We start from the raw sequence: 18,643 nt of genomic DNA, 5'->3' as shown, positions 1-18,643 counted from the left end.
TCCAGGCACACCCCAGCTTATGCTGACTGCTGGCCCCAGCGTGCCCGTGCCCCCCCAGCAGGCCTACGGCTACGGTTACCAGGCTCCTGCAGGCTACCCCCAAGCACCTCAGGCCCAACCAGGCTTTGGCTACGGCATGTAAAGGTCTCCTGGCAAGCCCTGGAGCCCATCCATCCATCTCTCTCAGCTCAGTCCTTCACTAGGCTATTACCATCTTCTCACAGCATTTAGTGGATTGAAACAAGCAGTTTTTTAAAAATGTTTTTGTTTTCCTTAAAAAAAAAACTCATGAAGGACATTATTTCTGTTGAAAAAGATTGGATCACAATTATTATAAGTTTTCACATTCCATTATATTTACTAGATGCCATTTTTTTTATGGGGAATGGTTTATGTACAATGAGGGGGCTTGTGGGAAGAGCGAGTCCTCTTAATTAAAAAAAGGTATGTTGTGAAGCATCTGATTTGCACTCTGTAGTGAAGAAACTAATGTAGAATCTCTTCATTTTGATGTGTGTGAGCAGCTTGTTCTATCAGTCTGTAAAATGCATTTAATTATTGTATATTCAGAAAGGAAAAAAGCTACAATGTTCTTCTATATTTGAACATGACTGCCGCTTCCATGACCCACAAACTAGAAACACTATGTACAAATACCAGTAATGACCTACACAGGGTTAAAGGGTTGTGTATCTCTAGAGAAAGATTATTTGAAGATGCATACAGACATGATTTCCAAAAGTGAGTTTTATCCTTCCCAAGCCTATGCAGGCTCTCCAGTTAGTCATTTAGTCAGACCGTGCGTAGAGCGATGAAGTCGATGGTGTCTTTGCGTCTCACTCAGCTGGGTGTAAGACACTTTCCTTTCCTCATGCTGTTAAGTGCTCGTGTGGGAATATTCTATTTGGAGGGATTGATTACGAGAATTAAAGAAGCTCTGTTCTTCAGTTCAGTCAGACCTGTGCGTTAGTACCCCCCCTCTTTGTGCTGCGGTTGGTTGGTATATGCCGGATATCGTGGTGTTCTAGGTCACTGTTCTTGATTGTACAGAAGAAGATATAAAACCTAATAGCCTTGATGTCCTGCCAGGTTTGTGTGGCCAAAATGGTTCCCTATATAGTGCACTACTTTTGACCAGGGCCCATAAAGATTGTACTGCACTATGCAGGAAATAGGGTGCCATTTAGGAGTCGCACCTATTATATTTGTTTGATCTAATTGAAGAGACTGGTAATTTGGTGTTTTTATCAAAGGCTTGTGTGTGTATACAAAGAATCATTAACTCTCCCTCTACCCTATACTCTCAAAACAAATGAATAGTTGATTGTGCAGGATCTGGATCATGATGATGATGAATGAAATGGCAGTTTTCTTTTCCACATAAAATAAAGTCTTCTTGTTTGTCAAGAAAAGTCTGGTCTGGTCTCTTTTGTTCCCTTCTCAACCGTGTTTTGTCTGCCACGTCTGTAAGGACAGACTAACACGTCGGCCATGCACAGGTGTCAATGATTTGTGGCCATTCAACATTTAGAATTGCCAGGGAATTAATTGAAATGACGGCCGATGCAATAGGACTGCTGTGCACGGCCAACGTTTGTTGGTCTACCTTCACTCTTATGAGCCTTTTATCAAGGCATCCTTTAGGGAAAATCCGTATCACTATGGATTTATGCCTGCCAAATGAGTGATGTACAATAGTGTTTTAATTGCAAGCTCAGATGGGTTTGGGGTAGTTTAAGTAAAGTGCACATTCTAAGCACAGGAAAAGATGTAGGCCTATTGGGTCTGGGTATGAGTTCTGCTAGGATGACATGGTTGGACCTTTTAATGTATATACATAGTTTCCAGATGACCACTTCTCTGTGAACCAGGATTATCCAATTTCAATACAGAAATCTCAAGTCCTAATTTCTCTCTAATACAGTTTCAAGTGTCCAAGTGACTTTGTCCATGAGATCAGCTGGTTCAGGGCCTACTCCCAGCACAGTAAGGGACCCTGGTGCTATCTGGGTCCTCCCTGCATCTTGGAGCAGAAAGACAGGCAGCCCTACTTTGGCATGGGTTAGCAGTTCTATCAGACTGTCCTCATCCGGGGCTTTAACCACGATTTCGGGCTGGCCGCAGTATCCCCATTGCATCAGCAGCTCAGGGTTCCTGCGCTGGACCTGCTTGTAGGCTGACAGCGGCGTGTGAGCACTGGGCTGCCACTTTCCCCATACCCATCTTCAGCTCTGATCGGACCACCTAGATCATTTTGAACTCCTCTCCCACGAAGCTGGCGTATGCTTCGCCCCCACTGTCGTTCCCCATCGCCGCTCCGATCCCGTAAGTGCCTGCCTAGGCGAAGTCCACAGCCCACAACTTCCAATATTCAAATGACTACCTGGCCGTACGGGGAATACATTTTGATACTGGTCAAACCATTACTTAAAAAAACATTGTAGGGCTTCGATCATGCCCCTTTTCATGATATCAGCCACGTGAACCCTAGCTACCGACGACGGAACTATAAGATTGTCCGTTTGTTTGTGTTGGTCTGGCTATGCAGCTACACGTAGTGATTGGAGTTAAATGGACTATACTAAACAAGTCAAATGTCTTGTGATTACATGCTTTCCACACACATAGCTACGTGTAGCCTACTTGGAAACTAGGCCCCAACATTCCCCACGCTGAATAGCCTGAAGCTACAGGGGTCTTGTAGCCTATATTTCCCTATGTTGGAGCATTGCGAACCGTAGGTCAGGATGTTTGATCTGGTTACATGTAAATTGAACACAGCAGTTTTCCAGAATGTTTTGTTAATGTACAACAATATTTACGACAAAGTTGTCTCTTTTACAATTGGCGGTCAATTGGAAAGAACTGTTTTCCCCATTTTGTCGGCGTGGTCGATGGGAATTCCTTATTAATAGTGAATATCGACTAGGAGTATTTGAGTTGTGCCTGTTGTGCAGTCTCACGCGTATCTACCCTCTCATTGGCTAGAATGGTCCCACCTGATCTCGCCTCCTCTCGCCTGGCTTTCATCTTTAAGGACATGTCTTTCCCTTGTTAGAGAGGTCACTCGACCATCTTGTCAATATATTAAATAATCTTTGATCAAATAAAATACACGTCTGTTTCCTGTGAGGCAGGCTGCGGCTTTTGACAGTTCGAGAGTGAAAAAGGAGAAGGTAAGGGGACTATTTGTACGGTTGATGTCTGCTCATTGTCGTGTTGTGTTTATAACAGTAGTAGCATAACATTAGGCCAAATACAGTCTATACAGATTTGACATTAGGCTATCCTCTATCAGCATGTATTTGTAAAATGATAGTTTACTGTGGCGTGCCAGGTTTTGTCCAGCATATAACAAGGTTGATGATATTGCTATACCCTAATAATATTTTATTTTGAGCCGCTGTAATTTTGACCGAGTCCTTGATGAATGAAAATGGTCTAGTGTCTGGTGAAAAACATGCTTTCATAACAGTAGGATCTGATTAATTAATGCCATCGTGTATGAATGAAGCTAGGTTAGTGTGAATTAAAGGTGATGTGGATTTGATGGTTTGGGGGAAACAAAACAAACGAATCTATTCTATTGCATATTTGTTATGCTTTATAATCCACCTTGCATCTACTTACTGGTCTGTTTTGTTCAGGGTCAATTTGTTAATTTCTTGCTATTATTTTCCTTGAGGATCTTTGGCTGGATATCTGAATCATTTATTCTCTAGAGGTGCTAACTGCCAAATAAAAAGTGATCTATGGTGTGATTGAGGCTATAAAAATGTACTCTTTAAAAGGGGTAACAACTCCTGTCCTGACAGAATGTTGGGTTATAGCTCGAGAGCAAGGTCACATTCTTGGGGCTTTGAAAAAACGTCTATCAAGCTTCAGTCATACAACAGGTCATTGATATTGTCAGACATTAGTTTTATTTTTGTCCTTCTCTACAGAGCTGGTCTGACAGCTGCTCTCAATTCAGAGAGTTACATTCAATGGCTTTAGAGCTCAATGGGTGTCATGTTTTTACAAAGTTCACATTTGTCATTGATGATTTAGATTATGGATGTAGGCCTATTACAATAGCATGAAATGCGTAATGAATGGAATAGCATGAAATGCATTATAATGCATTATAATGCAATTGTAGAACCCCCCCCCCCCTGCCTTATATCACTTATTGAGTGCCTCATCACTCCTACAGGTCACCCCTTTAGTCATTATATGGTTAATTTGTATCTATATTAAACAAAAAGTTACACTAAGTGAGAAGTAAGCGTTGGTCTGAAGCTGAAAAATAAAATAAATCCACATGAGCATCAAAATGCCTACTTCACCCATGCTCTACCAAGGTTTTCCAGCACACAGCTTTTACATACTAGCTTTGTAGGAAGGTTGTTTAGGATTAAAACCTTCACAAACAGCCTAATTCATACTTAGAGGTGCTCCCACAATGTGATTTGTACTGCATACAAGGTCAAGTATTGGATTCTTTACAGAATACACTAAGACATTATCCCTTTCCATGCTCTCTTTTTAATTATATGAAAGCAAACTTCGCTTTTATACTTACAAGACCACCGGCTTGATAGAGTGAACTGGTTTGTCTTGTAGTAATGTGGTGCCTGCCTGCCTGTATTTCCTTAAATCTTTATTTTAGCTATACATGTCATTGTGAAAATTTATATATTTCATAATTCCATGTTGGTCAACATAACAGGTGTTGGACACAGTCACTCATATAGAGATCTATAGAGCTTGTCTGTGTTCCCGATTTCTGTGACCGTTAGCTTACCCGTGTAATATTGAAATAAGCTTAGAACCACTTGTTTTGCAAACATAGTCCTGATTTATCAATTGCTGTGCTGATCAATGGACAGTTCATTACATATTTATTTGACAGAGGTAGTCTAAAGTTGTTTTATATTTGTATTTATTTTTGCAATAAAGATGGTGACGCTACAATAATACACATGTACAATAGGCTAGGCATGGAAGCGAGCGCACCCATAACCACCAGGACCAACAGACACCCCGCTCACAGCCTGAAACTACCCATAACCACCAGGACCAACAGACACACCGCTCACAGCCTGAAACCAAAACACACAACATAAATAACTAAACACAAAACATACAACAATCACATTCCCAACCTCCCCCCTGATTGGATGACCTCAAACGTGTGTGTATATGTGTATGTATGTATGTATATATATATATATATATATATATATATATATATATATATATATATATATATATATATATATATATATATATATTCCAACCTTCAGACAGCCACAGATCAACCCATCTTTCCCAGTAAATCATCATTCTACCATTTTCTCTTGCAATACATTCCTCCATTCTACCATGGCGTCTTACTTGAACCTTCCCTTCTGCAACATTGCCCCTGGACCTTCAAATCCCCCAACAATACAGTTTGCAGAGCCAATATAATTTTTTATTTAGCTAGACAAGTCAGTTAAGAACAAATTCCTATTTACAATGACGGCCTAGGAACAGCAGGTTAACTGCCTTGTTCAGGGGCAGAACCACAGATTTTTACCTTGTCAGCTCGGGGATTCGATCTAGCAACCTTTCGGTTACTGGCCCAACACTCTAACCACTAGGCTACCTGCCGCCCCAGGGATAATAGAAGCTTTAATATAGGTTTAATGCCTTGATATGTAATAGTTTTAGCCCTCTACACTTATATTCATTATATAAATATACCCTTTTAACTATCTGTTTTTTTTATTACAAATAAAATGAAATATTGTTTGCTCACGTGACTTACAAAAATATTTTCCTGGAGTAGGTAGAGCCATGAATAGATATGTAAACTGCGATATCACTAGAGAATTAATCAGGGTAATTTACTCAGATGGACAGGTTTCCCTTTCCATGGTTTCAAGATCCTATCAAAGTGTATATTTGCAAGATCATTAAACTTATGGGGTTGGTCCCCCTTTGCTGCTATAACAGCCTCCACTCTTCTGGGAAGGCTTTTCACTAGATGTTGGAAAATTGCTGCGGGTACTTGCATCCATTCAGCCACAAGAGCATTAGTGAGGTCGGGCACTGATGTTGGGCGATTAGGTGTGGCTCGCAGTCGGCGTTCCAATTCATCCCAAAAGGTGCTCGATGGGGTTGAGGTCAGGGCTCTGTGCAGGCCAGTCAAGTTCTTCCACACAGATCTCAACAAAACATTTCTGTATGGCCTTCGCCTTGTGTACGGGGGCATTGTCATGCTGAAACAGGAAAGGGCCTTCCCTAATCTGTTGCCACAAAGTTGGAAGCACAGAATCATCTAGAATGTCATTAGATGCTGTAGCTTTAAGATTTCCCTTCACTGGAACTAAGGAGCCTAGCCAGAAGCATGGAAAACAGCCCCAGACCATTATTCCTCCTCCACCAAACTTTACAGTTGGTACTACACATTGGGGTAGGTAGTGTTCTCTTGGCATCCGCAAAACCCAGATTTGTCCATCGGACTGCCAGATGGTGAAGCGTGATTTATCACTCCAGAGAACGCGTTTCCAATGGCGGCACACTTTACACCACTCCAGCCAACGCTTGGCGGTGCACATGGTGATCTTAGGCTTGTGTGCGGCTGCTCGGCCATGGAAACCCATTTCATGATGCTCCCGATAAACAGTTATTGTGCTGACGTTGTCTTCAGAGGCAGTTTGGAACTTGGTAGTGAGTGTTTGTAACCTAGGACAGATGATTTTTACGCGCTTCAGCCCTCAGCGGTCCCGTTCTGTGAGCTTGTGTGGCCTACCACGTCGCAGCTGAGCTGTTGTTGCTCCTAGATGTTTCCACTTCACAATAACAGCACTTACAGTTGACCGGGGCAGCTCTAGCATGGCAGAAATTTGACTAACTGATATGTTGGAAAGGTGTCATCCTATGACGGTGCCACGTTTAAAATAACTAAGCGCTTCAGTAAGGCCATTCTACTGCCAATGTTTGTCAATGGAGATTGTATGGTTGTGTGCTCGATTTTATACACCTGTCAGCAACAGGTGTGGCTGAAATAGCCGAATCCACTAAGACCTCTCCGTCACGGTTGACACACTTGTCCTCTCCCGTCTGTATTACTGCAACTCGCTGTTGGTTGGGCTCCCCGCTTGTGCCATTAAACGCCTGCAACTTATCCAGAACGCAGTAGCCCATCTGGTTTTCAACCTTCCCAAGTTCTCTCATGTCACCCCAATCCTCCACACACTCCACTGGCTTCCAGTTGAAGCTCACATCCACTACAAGACCATGGTGCTTACCTACAGAACAGCTAGAGGAACTGCCCCTCCCTACCGTCAGGCTATGTTTAAACCCTACACCCCAACCCGAGCACTCTGTTCTGCCACCTCAGGTCTCTTGGTCCTCCCACACCCATGGGAGGGCAGCTCCCGCTCAGCTCAGTCCAAGCTCTTCTCTGCCCTGGCACCCCAACGGTGGAACCACCTTCCACCTGAAGCTAGGACAGGAGTCCCTGCCCATCTTCCCGAAAACCCTACCTCTTCAAACAGTATCTTACATAATCCTCCTCCCCGCCCTCCTCAAAAAAAAAATGTATATAAAAAAAACGAACAATTGTACTTGTGTGTTCCAGGAAAGGGATCTGAATATATTTTTGGAGCTTTAAATTAGTTTTTAACTCTTGGGGTAGTTACTGCAAACGGTGAAATGTCTCCTCATTTACTTGCCACCACCCCCTCCGTGGCCCCTGACTATCCTTCTAGTGCGTTATCCCTTTCTGTGCCTCCACCACACCCCGCACTAGACTATAGCCGTGTAGGTTATATAATTCTATTGCCACCGGAGCTTGAAACGGTGGTTTTTGGCATATTGCTAGCACTCAAGACATCTCAGTATGGTAAGTTGCTCTATCTGCCTCGAACATTGTGCATTACTTGTTGCGTACCAAGAGATGCATATGACTTTTGGGTACTGTTGATAGGCTACTTTAAAAACTAGTGCGCACTGCGTGGAGAGGGAGTGATGCTAGAACTGCTTGTCAAAAAGAAATCACATTTAATTCGACGCGATTGTTTACTTTAATTATTTATCCCCTGGTGAAGTTTCACAACCATAGTTTTGCTTTCGAAGCGTAACGGCACAAATGGGTTCACAACAGGTCTCAAACACGCAGTCTGTTTATTGAAGGAAGTTATTGCGCAATCGAGTCCTTGGCTCTGGCGGACTTTGTGCGCGCTGCTGGATCTAGGACACGCGCTGTTTTTGTTCTTTTCAGGCATCAGTCTTGAAATTGCAGATTGTGAAATCAACATGACAGGTAAATCAAAGATTGCGCTCTTTAAATGATGAAGCGTAGTGGGGGTTCCAACTCCCCTGTACTGACAAGCTGTGATGCAGCTTATTTGTCAACTTTTTGCACCAAGTTACGTCACACAGCCAAACAACAGTCTTGTTGACGCACAAGAGTAGACAATAGAGTATATTAAAGGGTCAATCCGGAGTTCAAACAATAACAAAAAGGTACACCCTGCCTCTTGTTTTGGTAAACAGCTGAGGGATGGGGCTTGAGAAATATAAACACTCAAATTCATAGAGCTGTGGCTGCAAGGACTGACCGTCCATGAGATTAAAATGGTAATGTTAACCATGTTTTGAAGCTATACAGTGTTTGTTTACATTGTTTACAAACATTGGAGTAAAACAAGCGTATTTTGTGAGATCTTATGGGGTATAACATTTTAACTCATGAAGCATTTATAAAAGTTAAATTCTTCAAGAATCAATGGCTATTAATTTAACTGGCCAAAAATATGTAGCAATTCCAGATTGTCCCTTTAAAGGTGCTTGACTAGCTCTGCAATGCAGCTGGCTTTGATGCATTATGCTTATTGCTCTCCTTTTTGGATAGCTGTCAATAGACCGTATATCCAAGCTGTTTTGTTCTCAGTCAAAGTTACTTCTCTCACAGAAAACATTCATGGTATGATTAGAGGCAGTAGTTGAAGTTGATATGGGGTATCCAATACCTTTACTCCCCCTAAAAGTTACATGACTGGCTTAACTGGTAGGTGTAGGAACCAGTCTATGTATTTTGTGCTTGTGTTGCACCAACTCTTATGTAAACAACCTCAGTGACCTCACTCTGCATTAGATATGTATTAGAAGGAACAGGTAACTTTTTGTAAAACATCTGTTTGGCTACTTTTTTGTAGTGTTGATTGTAAATAACTTGCTCATTCACTTACTAGGAGGTTTGAATGAGCAGTGATGAACTTCTGCATTTAGACCTATAAGCCACCCTATACCGTTCAGTAGTAGGTTGTCGCTGTCCATGTGTGTTCCAGAGGCTCGCAGCTATTATTTCTCACAACAAAAACAACCCTACTCGGGCCTCAGTCAGCATGTGTCCATAGAATTCCTATCTATAATAGAAGAGAGCCATCATGGGCCCCTGTAAAATCCAACTCTGTACTGTGTCTGTCAGCCCAGTTAATGTGTATGTTTGTAAACTGAATACAGGGGCCCTCCTGTAGCAGAGCCAAGGGTGCTGGATAGAGGGATTATCAGGCTGTGTGACACTGACACTTCCACCAGAGCTGAGCAGCCTGCGTGCCTGTATGTCAGAGTCCCAACTCTCAGCTCTAAGTTGTCTCTGTCACACACACACTGTTCTGTGTCCTGCAGATTAGTGGTAACCCGATAAAGCCCTATGCATGACCTAATGATACCATCACCTTTTGCACTCTGATCATCACTCCGCCATGACTAGACCTTCCAACACTACACAGTCTGTCCCATATCTTGCTGCACTTTGTTCACCACTCAGTCTGGACTAACAGTCCCCTAGGTCTGCTCTAACCACAGTCTGTCCTCTCTCTGTTTTTTGTCATTCCTCTTTAGGTGTCCCCCGGTCCAACCACTATTCAATGAGATGGCAAAACATGGGTCAGACTGCGAGCTACCTCAGAGGCGCCTATCAGCCAGAGAAAAGCACAAGGTGCAGTGTGCAGGTAGGGACCGCTGAATGACCATAACCAGTTCATGAAGTTAATGATTGCTATTGTTGACGTAACATACGGTGATGTAGGCCAAAGTATTTCTGTTCACCCTGACTGAAGAAAATAACAACCAGCACAGCATCATTTGAGTTGATTTAAGCTACAGCCTAGTAGTTCACATTGACTGACATGTCTTCAGAGGTGGTAAAGGTAAACCCCACTGTGTGTGTGTGTGTTTTTGAAGACTCCTTGTCGCTTTGTGAGAGGAAGCAGAGGGACCGCGAGGAGCGTGTGTCTCTGGTGTTATGGAAGAAACCGCTCGTCACGCTACACTACTTCCTGCGGGAGCTGCTCATAACCCTGAAGGACTGGATGTGGAGGTGAGACACACACACTTCCGTCCTCGTCTCCTCCATCTTGGAAGTGTTGAATATAAAAGGTGTTGACTACAAAGTGTTAAAATATAAAGTATTTCTGTTTCTCAGTGTGGAAACAGATGTTATGTATTCATGAATCTCCCCAACACATAGGGATCCATTGCACTATGACAGACTAAGCAAGTATACAGTCTAGCTGGTGGTGTGGAATAAGACACAGGTCTGAGCCCACACACACACTCCCTACTGCTGAGGTCATGTTATGGCAGCCCAGCCACAGACTGACGTGGAGGCAGCAGGGTCAGAGTCTACAGTAGAAGATATAGGCTCTTTCTCAATTAGTCTTTCCTTTATTCCTCGCTGCCCCTGTCCTCACCTCCTTCTCTAACTGCATTGGCGGAAAAGATCCAATGTCCCTCCCTTCGGACCTTCTCCTTCAAAGTGTAGACAGGAGACCTTGAGACTACCTGCTGCCCTCCTGGCTCGCTCCCCTGTAATTCATCCTGTGTGCCTGGCTCTCTCCCCTGTAATTCATCCTGTGTGCCTGGCTCGCTCCCCTGTAATTCATCCTGTGTGCCTGGCTCGCTCCCCTGTAATTCATCCTGTGTGCCTGGCTCGCTCCCCTGTAATTCATCCTGTGTGCCTGGCTCGCTCCCCTGTAATTCATCCTGTGTGCCTGGCTCGCTCCCCTGTAATTCATCCTGTGTGCCTGGCTCTCTCCCCTGTAATTCATCCTGTGTGCCTGGCTCGCTCCCCTGTAATTCATCCTGTGTGCCTGGCTCGCTCCCCTGTAATTCATCCTGTGTGCCTGGCTCGCTCCCCTGTAATTCATCCTGTGTGCCTGGCTCTACAGTCAGACCAAACAAACAAAGGACCATTTATTAAAACAACTACGTAAGCAGGGAGTAGTTTTTGCCATTAATCTTTATTGATGTTGCTATGAAGGATGCCAATTAGATGCACTGCCCAAATTATATTTTTACCGGCCCAGTTTAAAAAGTGTTTATAAAAATTGTATTATGAGTTCAGTTGAATAATACTCCCACGCACTCCGTATCATTGCAGGCTCAATGTTGATGGTAATATGGAACCCGTTCCTGATATGAATAACCTTGTCTCAAGGGTGATCCCCATGATGTTTTCCCTGTTTTTAGTCACCTAATTGTCTGTTGACATGTACACGATGACATGTACACTTGTGGTTGTGCATGAGGACATCATGTTTATTTTCTAAATGACAAGAGGATGTGGTAAACCACAAGACAAGTAGCGTGCTGCCAGAGTAAGAGGCTGCTTAGTTCAGGATAGCACAAGTTGTTGTCATAGCAAATGGATTGCATGGGCTCCTGAATGGCGCAGCGGTCTAAGGTACTGCCTCTCAGTGCTTGAGGCGTCACTATAGACACCCTGGTTCAATTCCAGGCTCTATCACACCCGGCCGGGATTGGGGAGTCCCATAGGGCGGCGCACAATTGGCCCAGTGTCGTCCGGGTTTGGCCGGTGTAGGCCGTCATTGTAAATAAGATTTTGTTCTTATTTGACTTGCCTAGTTAAATAAAATGTAAATGGTGAGAGAGAAGTGATATAAATAATATATATAAATAATATATATAAATAATATATATAAATAATATAAAACAGCTAGCGTGATAAGTTATAGTACAGATACTTATTTGTAGTATCTGAAAAGCTTTCTAAGCAGACATGTGGACATGAAGTTAGTGTTAGGGTAATGGCTAGGGTTAGGGTTGAGCTGACAGGAAGTTAGTGTTAGGGTAATGGCTAGGGTTAGGGTTGAGCTGACAGGAAGTTAGTGTTAGGGTAATGGCTAGGGTTAAGGTTGAGCTGACAGGAAGTTAGTGTTAGGGTAATGGCTAGGGTTAGGGTTGAGCTGACAGGAAGTTAGTGTTAGGGTAATGGCTAGGGTTAGGGTTGAGCTGACAGGAAGTTAGTGTTAGGGTAATGGCTAAGGTTAGGGTTGAGCTGACAGGAAGTTAGTGTTAGGGTAATGGCTAAGGTTAGGGTTGAGCTGACAGGAAGTTAGTGTTAGGGTAATGGTTAGGGTTGAGCTGACAGGAAGTTAGTGTTAGGGTAATGGCTAGGGTTAGGGTTGAGCTGAAATGAAGTTAGTGTTAGGGTAATGGCTAAGGTTAGGGTTGAGCTGAAATGAAGTTAGTGTTATGGTAATGGCTAGGGTTAGGGTTGAGCTGACAGGAAGTTAGTGTTATGGTAATGGCTAGGGTTAGGGTTGAGCTGACAGGAAGTTAGTGTTAGGGTAATGGCTAGGGTTAGGGTTGAGCTGACAGGAAGTTAGTGTTAGGGTAATGGTTAGGGTTGAGCTTGCAAGGAAATTAGTGTTAGGGTAATGGCTAGGGTTAGGGTTGAGCTGACAGGAAGTTAGTGTTAGGGTAATGGCTAGGGTTGAGCTGACAGGAAGTTAGTGTTCGGGTAATGGCTAGGGTTAGGGTTGAGCTGACAGGAAGTTAGTGTTAGGGTAATGGCTAGGGTTAGGGTTGAGCTGACAGGAAGTTAGTGTTAGGGTAATGGCTAGGGTTAGGGTTGAGCTGACAGGAAGTTAGTGTTAGGGTAATGGCTAGGGTTAGGGTTGAGCTGACAGGAAGTTAGTGTTAGGGTAATGGCTAGGGTTAGGGTTGAGCTGACAGGAAGTTAGTGTTAGGGTAATGGCTAGGGTTAGGGTTGAGCTGACATGAAGTTAGTGTTAGGGTAATGGCTAGGGTTGAGCTGACATGAAATTAGTGTTCGGGTAATGGCTAGGGTTAGGGTTGAGCTGACAGGAAGTTAGTGTTATGGTAATGGCTAGGGTTAGGGTTGAGCTGACAGGAAGTTAGTGTTCGGGTAATGGCTAGGGTTAGGGTTGAGCTGACAGGAAGTTAGTGTTAGGGTAATGGCTAGGGTTAGGGTTGAGCTGACAGGAAGTTAGTGTTAGGGTAATGGCTAAGGTTAGGGTTGAGCTGACAGGAAGTTAGTGTTAGGGTAATGGTTAGGGTTGAGCTAACATGTGGACATGAAGCAAGGTGTAGGAATATGGTTGTGGTTAGGGTTGAGTCCGCATGTTGACATGAACTCAGGGCTACTGTTAGGGTTTGCTTTATAATCTCATATCTGATTGAATTGACTTTCAAATTATTAACAGAAAACCTTCAATAGGGTCAAAGGTAGTGCACTATGTAGAGAATAAGGTGCTATTTGGAAAGCAAATGGCACCTTCCTGCAATGCAGGAAATTTAACTTGTGTGAATTTCCACTTTGAAATTTCAGACTTGATTCTTTTTATTAATCAACCCCTACAAAAAAGACATCATCCACATTTCCTGTTGCTGCAGGATTATTTTCCTGCTGTAGCAAACTGGCTCAAATTAAGATATCTGTAATATCCTGTGACACAGATTAATAAGTGGGTGAAGACAGGAGAGGAAGTGAGTGTAAGTCCTTTATATGGTTACCAAGGGATCAGGGCCTTTAGTCCTCCAACAGCCCTCAGCCTCAGATGCCCACTTAAACACATTGAGATGGGATCAGCCTGTGTGCCAGCGCTACACCAGCCACCACCTGATCTGAAATATCTTCCTCTCCTCCTCATCCTCTTTTCTCCCTCGTTATCCATCCCCTTCCACTTGTTACGAAACCAATTAGATAGCCATCTGATTTGGCTTCATTTGCTATGTCTAGGGTTCCCAGGTCTAGGTACATGGTCTGTAACCTGATTTAATGTGTGCATCTATATGAGAAATCAGTGTATGCGGACCTGTTGTATGCATGCACCGCCTCCAAATAAGAGACACGCTGGACAGCCCTTATTATCACCACCTCGGTCTCCTTCACCAAAACAGGGCAATCCGGGGACTGAGGCACATGTTTGCCACAACAGTTGCAACATATAACCTCTGCTGGCATATGATATTCTTCTTCAAATCAAATTGTATTAGTCACATGCGCCGAATACAACAGACCTTACAGTGAAATGCTTACTTACGAGCCCCTAACCAACAATGCAGTTTAAAAAAAAATACAGATAAGAAATTAAAGTAACAAGTAATTAAAGAGCAGCAGTAAAATAACAATAGCGAGACTATCTACAAGGGGGGTACCGGTACAGAGTCAATGTGTGGGGGCACCGGTTAGTTGAGGTAATATGTACATGTAGGTAGTTAAAGTGACTATGCATAGATGATAAGAGAGTAGCAGCAGTGTAAAAGAGGGGGGGGGGGGCAATGCAAATAGTCTGGGTAGCCATTTTATTAGGTGTTCAGGAGTCTTATGGCTTGGGGGATTAGAAGCTGTAGAAGCTGTTTAGAAGCCTCTTGGACCTAGACTTGGCTCTCCGGTACTGCTTGCTGTGTAGTAGCAGAGAGAACAGTCTATAACTTGGGTGGCTGGAGTCTTTGACAATTTTTAGTTATTTTCTCTGACTCCACCTAGTATATAGGTCCTGGATAGCAGGAAGCTTGGCCCCAGTGATGTACTGGGCCATTCACACTATCCTCTGTAGTGTCTTGCAGTCAGAGGCCGAGCAGTTGACATACCAGGCAGTGATGCAGCCCATCAGGATGCTCTCGATGGTGCAGCTGTAGAACTTTTTGAGGATCTGAGGACCCATACAAAATATTTTCAGTCTCCTGAGGGGGGAATAGGTTTTTTTGTGCACTCTTCCTGTCTTCATACACTTGATACAAGCCCAAATCTTTTGCATTTATAACACTGGAGGGGCTTGTGCAAAGGCTCTAACTGGGTATCTCATAAAACCTAGCTTTACATGAAAGGGAGAGACTTATGAAAAAAAAACTATTATACGAACGAAGTGGGTTTCCTTACTCCATCCAGGTCAGTCGATGTACACCAATCACTTCACCTACTTCCCCAGATATAAACTCAGCAAAAAAAAGAAAATGTCCTCTCACTGTCAACTGCGTTTATTTTCAGTAAACTTAACATGTGTAAATATTTGTATGAACATAACAAGATTCAACAACTGAGACATAAACTGAACAAGTTCCACAGATATGGGACTAACAGAAATTGAATAATGTGTCCCTGATCAAAGAGGGGGTCAAAATCAAAAGTAACAGTCAGTATCTGGTGTGGCCACCAGCTGCATTAAGTACTGTAGTGCATCTCCTCCTCATGGACTGCACCAGATTTGCCAGTTCTTGCTGTGAGATATTACCTCGCTCTTCCACCAAGGCACCTGCAAGTTCCCGGACCTTTCTGGGGGGAATGGCCCTAGCCCTCACCCTCCGATCCAACAGGTCCCAGACGTGCTCAATAGGATTGAGATCCGGGCTCTTTGCTGGCCATGGCAGAACACTGACATTCCTGTCTTGCAGGAAATAAGGCACAGAACGAGCAGTATGGTACCCTTCCTGCAGGCTCATCTGACATGACCCTCCAGCATGACAATGCCAACATTGTCATGCTGGAGGGTCATGTCAGGATGAGCCTGCAGGAAGGGTACGACAGGGGAGGATGATGTCTTCCCTGTAACGCACAGCGTTGAGATTGCCTGCAATGACAACAAGCTCAGTCCGATGATGCTGTGACACACCGCCCCAGACCATGACGGACCCTCCACCTCCAAATCGATCCCAAGTATAGGCCTCGGTGTAACGCTCATTCCTTCGACGATAACCGCGAATCCGACCATCACCCCTGGTGAGACAAAACCGCGACTCGTCAGTGAAGAGCACTTTTTGCCAGTCCTGTCTGGTCCAGCGACGGTGGGTTTGTGCCCATTGGCAACATTGTTGCCGGTGATGTCTGGTGAGGACCTGCATTACAACAGGCTTACAAGCCCTCAGTCCAGCCTCTCTCAGCCTATTGCGGACAATCTGAGCAGATGGAGGGATTGTGCATTCCTGATGTAACTCGGGCAGTTGTTGTTGCCATCCTGTCCCACAGGTGTGATGTTCGGATGTACCGATCCTGTACAGGTGTTGTTACATGTGGTCTGCCACTGCGAGGACGATCAGCTGTCCGCCCTATCTCTCTGTAGCACTGTCTTAGGCGTCTCACAGTACAGACAATGCAATTTATTGCCCTGGCCACATCTGCAGTCCTCATGCCTCCTTGCAGCATGCCTAAGGCACGTTCACACAGATGAGCAGGGACCTTAGGCATCTTTCTTTGTGTTTTTCAGAGTCAGTGGAAAGGCCTCTTTAGTTTCCTAAGTTTTCATAACTGTGACCTTAATTAATTGATGACCGTCTGTAAGCTGTTAGTGTCTTAATGACCGTTCCACAGGTGCATGTTCATTAATTGTTTATGGTTCATTGAACAAGCATGGGAAACAGTGTTTAAACCATTTACAATGAAGATCTGTGAAGTTATTTGGCTTTTTACTAAAGAGTTTATAATCTGCATCCACTTCATGCTCAACCCCAGAGAGAACTCCATTGACAGGCTCCCTGCTTCGGAAATCCATACACAAAACATTCCATTCAAAAATCTTTAAGGCACAAAGCACGCTTTTCTGCAGACACAATTTTTTTAACTAATAATTTGAATAAGACCAGCTCTTTTGACTCTTACCGACGTCACCTCACCCATGATATTCCCAGATCCCCCTGGTAACGTTGAGCCAACACCCTCACTCAGACTATAAAATAATCTAGGGATTTCTTAGCTTCCATCATAATTTTACTTCTTTTGTTTCATTTCTTTTACAGAACTGTAGCCCACTAACTCTCATCATCACCCAACATCAGCTTCAAATCTTTTCCACACCAACATCAGCTTCAAATCTTTTCCACACCAACATCAGCTTCAAATCTTTTCCACACCAACATCAGCTTCAAATCTTTTCCACACCAACATCAGCTTCAAATCTTTTCCACACCAACATCAGCTTCAAATCTTTTCCACACTTGCTTCAAGGAGCTGTCTTCCTTCCACTCCAAACATTCTGGCACACCCATTTTAAAATGCCAGGTGACCTAGTTACTGAGCTGAAACACCTGTGTCAATTAACCACTTAATTAGCTGGACCTATGGAATACAAGAAATACTTGACAATGAACACCAGCCTGCAATTGGTTGAAAATTAGGGGACAGGTCGAGAAACTGGAATGGTTGGTAAACCCACATACTATAGAATACTATAGTACGTACTAGTATCCCACCATCGTGTAGTGCTTACTATAGACTTTTGTAGTATACTGTATAACACTATACGACACACTGTACTATCCCTTGATCATGATTCATGTGTAGTGCTTACTTTATAATTTTGTAATATAATGGAAATACCATACTACACACTGTAATATCCCCCTTGATCACGTAGTGCTTACTTTAGAATGGTGTAGTATACTGTGTAGAATACTTCACTACATACACACTGTAGTATTCCTTGATCACGTAGTGGTTACTTTAGAATGTTGTAGTATACTGTGTAGAATACTTCACTACATACACACTGTAGCATTCCTTGATCACATAGTGCTTACTTTAGAATGTTGTAGTATACTGTGTAGAATACTTCACTACATACACACTGTAGCATTCCTTGATCACGTAGTGCTTACTTTAGAATTGTTCGATCGATTGGACTGCTAGCTAACTTTTCGCTAGCTTTGTCGATGCTGTTTTGATTTGAACATGCTGTCCTTGAGGAGCTCATGCAGGGGATCTCTGAGTTTCCTCCTCGATCGTGTAGTGCTTAGTATAGAACGTTGTGGTATACTGTAGAAAACTATACTCCATACTGTAGTATCCCTTGATTGATTTTATATGACTATATAAAATCAATTAAAACACAAATGTGGATACAATGCATTTAGAAATTTGTCGAGGATAACACGAAAAAAGTTACACATATTTCCTTTGTGGTCCAAGTTCAAACATGTTACATATTGAAAGCTAACCCACATGAAAATACTATAGCTTACTATGGTCTAAATACATGACTACACTACAGTATTCACTGTATTGTTTTTTCAGACTTTACTGTAGTATTATTGCAGACATGACTAGCATACTGCAGTATTCACTGTATTGTTTTTTCAGACTTTACTGTAGTATTATTGCAGACATGACTGTAGCATACTGCAGTATTTACTGTAGTGTTTTTGCAGTATACTGCACCTCTGATTCAGAGGGGTTGGATTAAATTCAGAAGATGCATTCCGTTGTACAACTACTTTTTAATGAGTGGAACACCTCAACCAGAACATAACACACACACACACACACACACACACACACACACACACACACACACACACACACACACACACACACACACACACACACACACACACACGTTCGTGACAG

The 18,643-nt window shown here is 43.2% G+C and overlaps 2 protein-coding genes and 1 pseudogene across 4 annotated transcripts in view; 2 read left to right on the top strand and 1 right to left on the bottom strand.

Annotated features, from left to right (window-relative positions):
* The window catches only part of LOC129868300 (clathrin heavy chain 1), a 51,129-nt gene extending 49,717 nt beyond the window's left edge, over window positions 1–1,412 (top strand). For both annotated transcript variants that reach the window (XM_055942149.1, XM_055942150.1), the window contains one exon: window positions 6–1,412. In XM_055942149.1, coding sequence (XP_055798124.1) covers window positions 6–142 — 137 coding nt within the window. In that variant the 3' untranslated portion in view covers window positions 143–1,412. The remainder of the gene's footprint in view (window positions 1–5) is intronic.
* A 503-nt stretch (window positions 1,413–1,915) lies between these two features.
* LOC129868299 (peptidyl-tRNA hydrolase 2, mitochondrial-like) lies at window positions 1,916–2,404 on the bottom strand (annotated as a pseudogene).
* A 602-nt stretch (window positions 2,405–3,006) lies between these two features.
* The window catches only part of LOC129868298 (vacuole membrane protein 1-like), a 111,961-nt gene continuing 96,324 nt past the window's right edge, over window positions 3,007–18,643 (top strand). The window contains exons 1-3 of one of the 2 annotated variants that reach the window (XM_055942147.1): window positions 3,007–3,176; window positions 9,880–9,989; window positions 10,222–10,357. In XM_055942147.1, coding sequence (XP_055798122.1) covers window positions 9,911–9,989; window positions 10,222–10,357 — 215 coding nt within the window. In that variant the 5' untranslated portion in view covers window positions 3,007–3,176; window positions 9,880–9,910. Of the gene's footprint in view, window positions 3,177–7,743; window positions 7,877–9,879; window positions 9,990–10,221; window positions 10,358–18,643 lie in introns of those variants that run through there. The other variant, XM_055942148.1, reaches the window with a different exon arrangement.

Source organism: Salvelinus fontinalis, chromosome 13 (assembly GCF_029448725.1).
Source record: "Salvelinus fontinalis isolate EN_2023a chromosome 13, ASM2944872v1, whole genome shotgun sequence".
In the NCBI taxonomy this organism is placed as follows: Eukaryota; Metazoa; Chordata; class Actinopteri; order Salmoniformes; family Salmonidae; genus Salvelinus; species Salvelinus fontinalis.
This window is presented reverse-complemented; position numbering and strand designations above follow the sequence as displayed.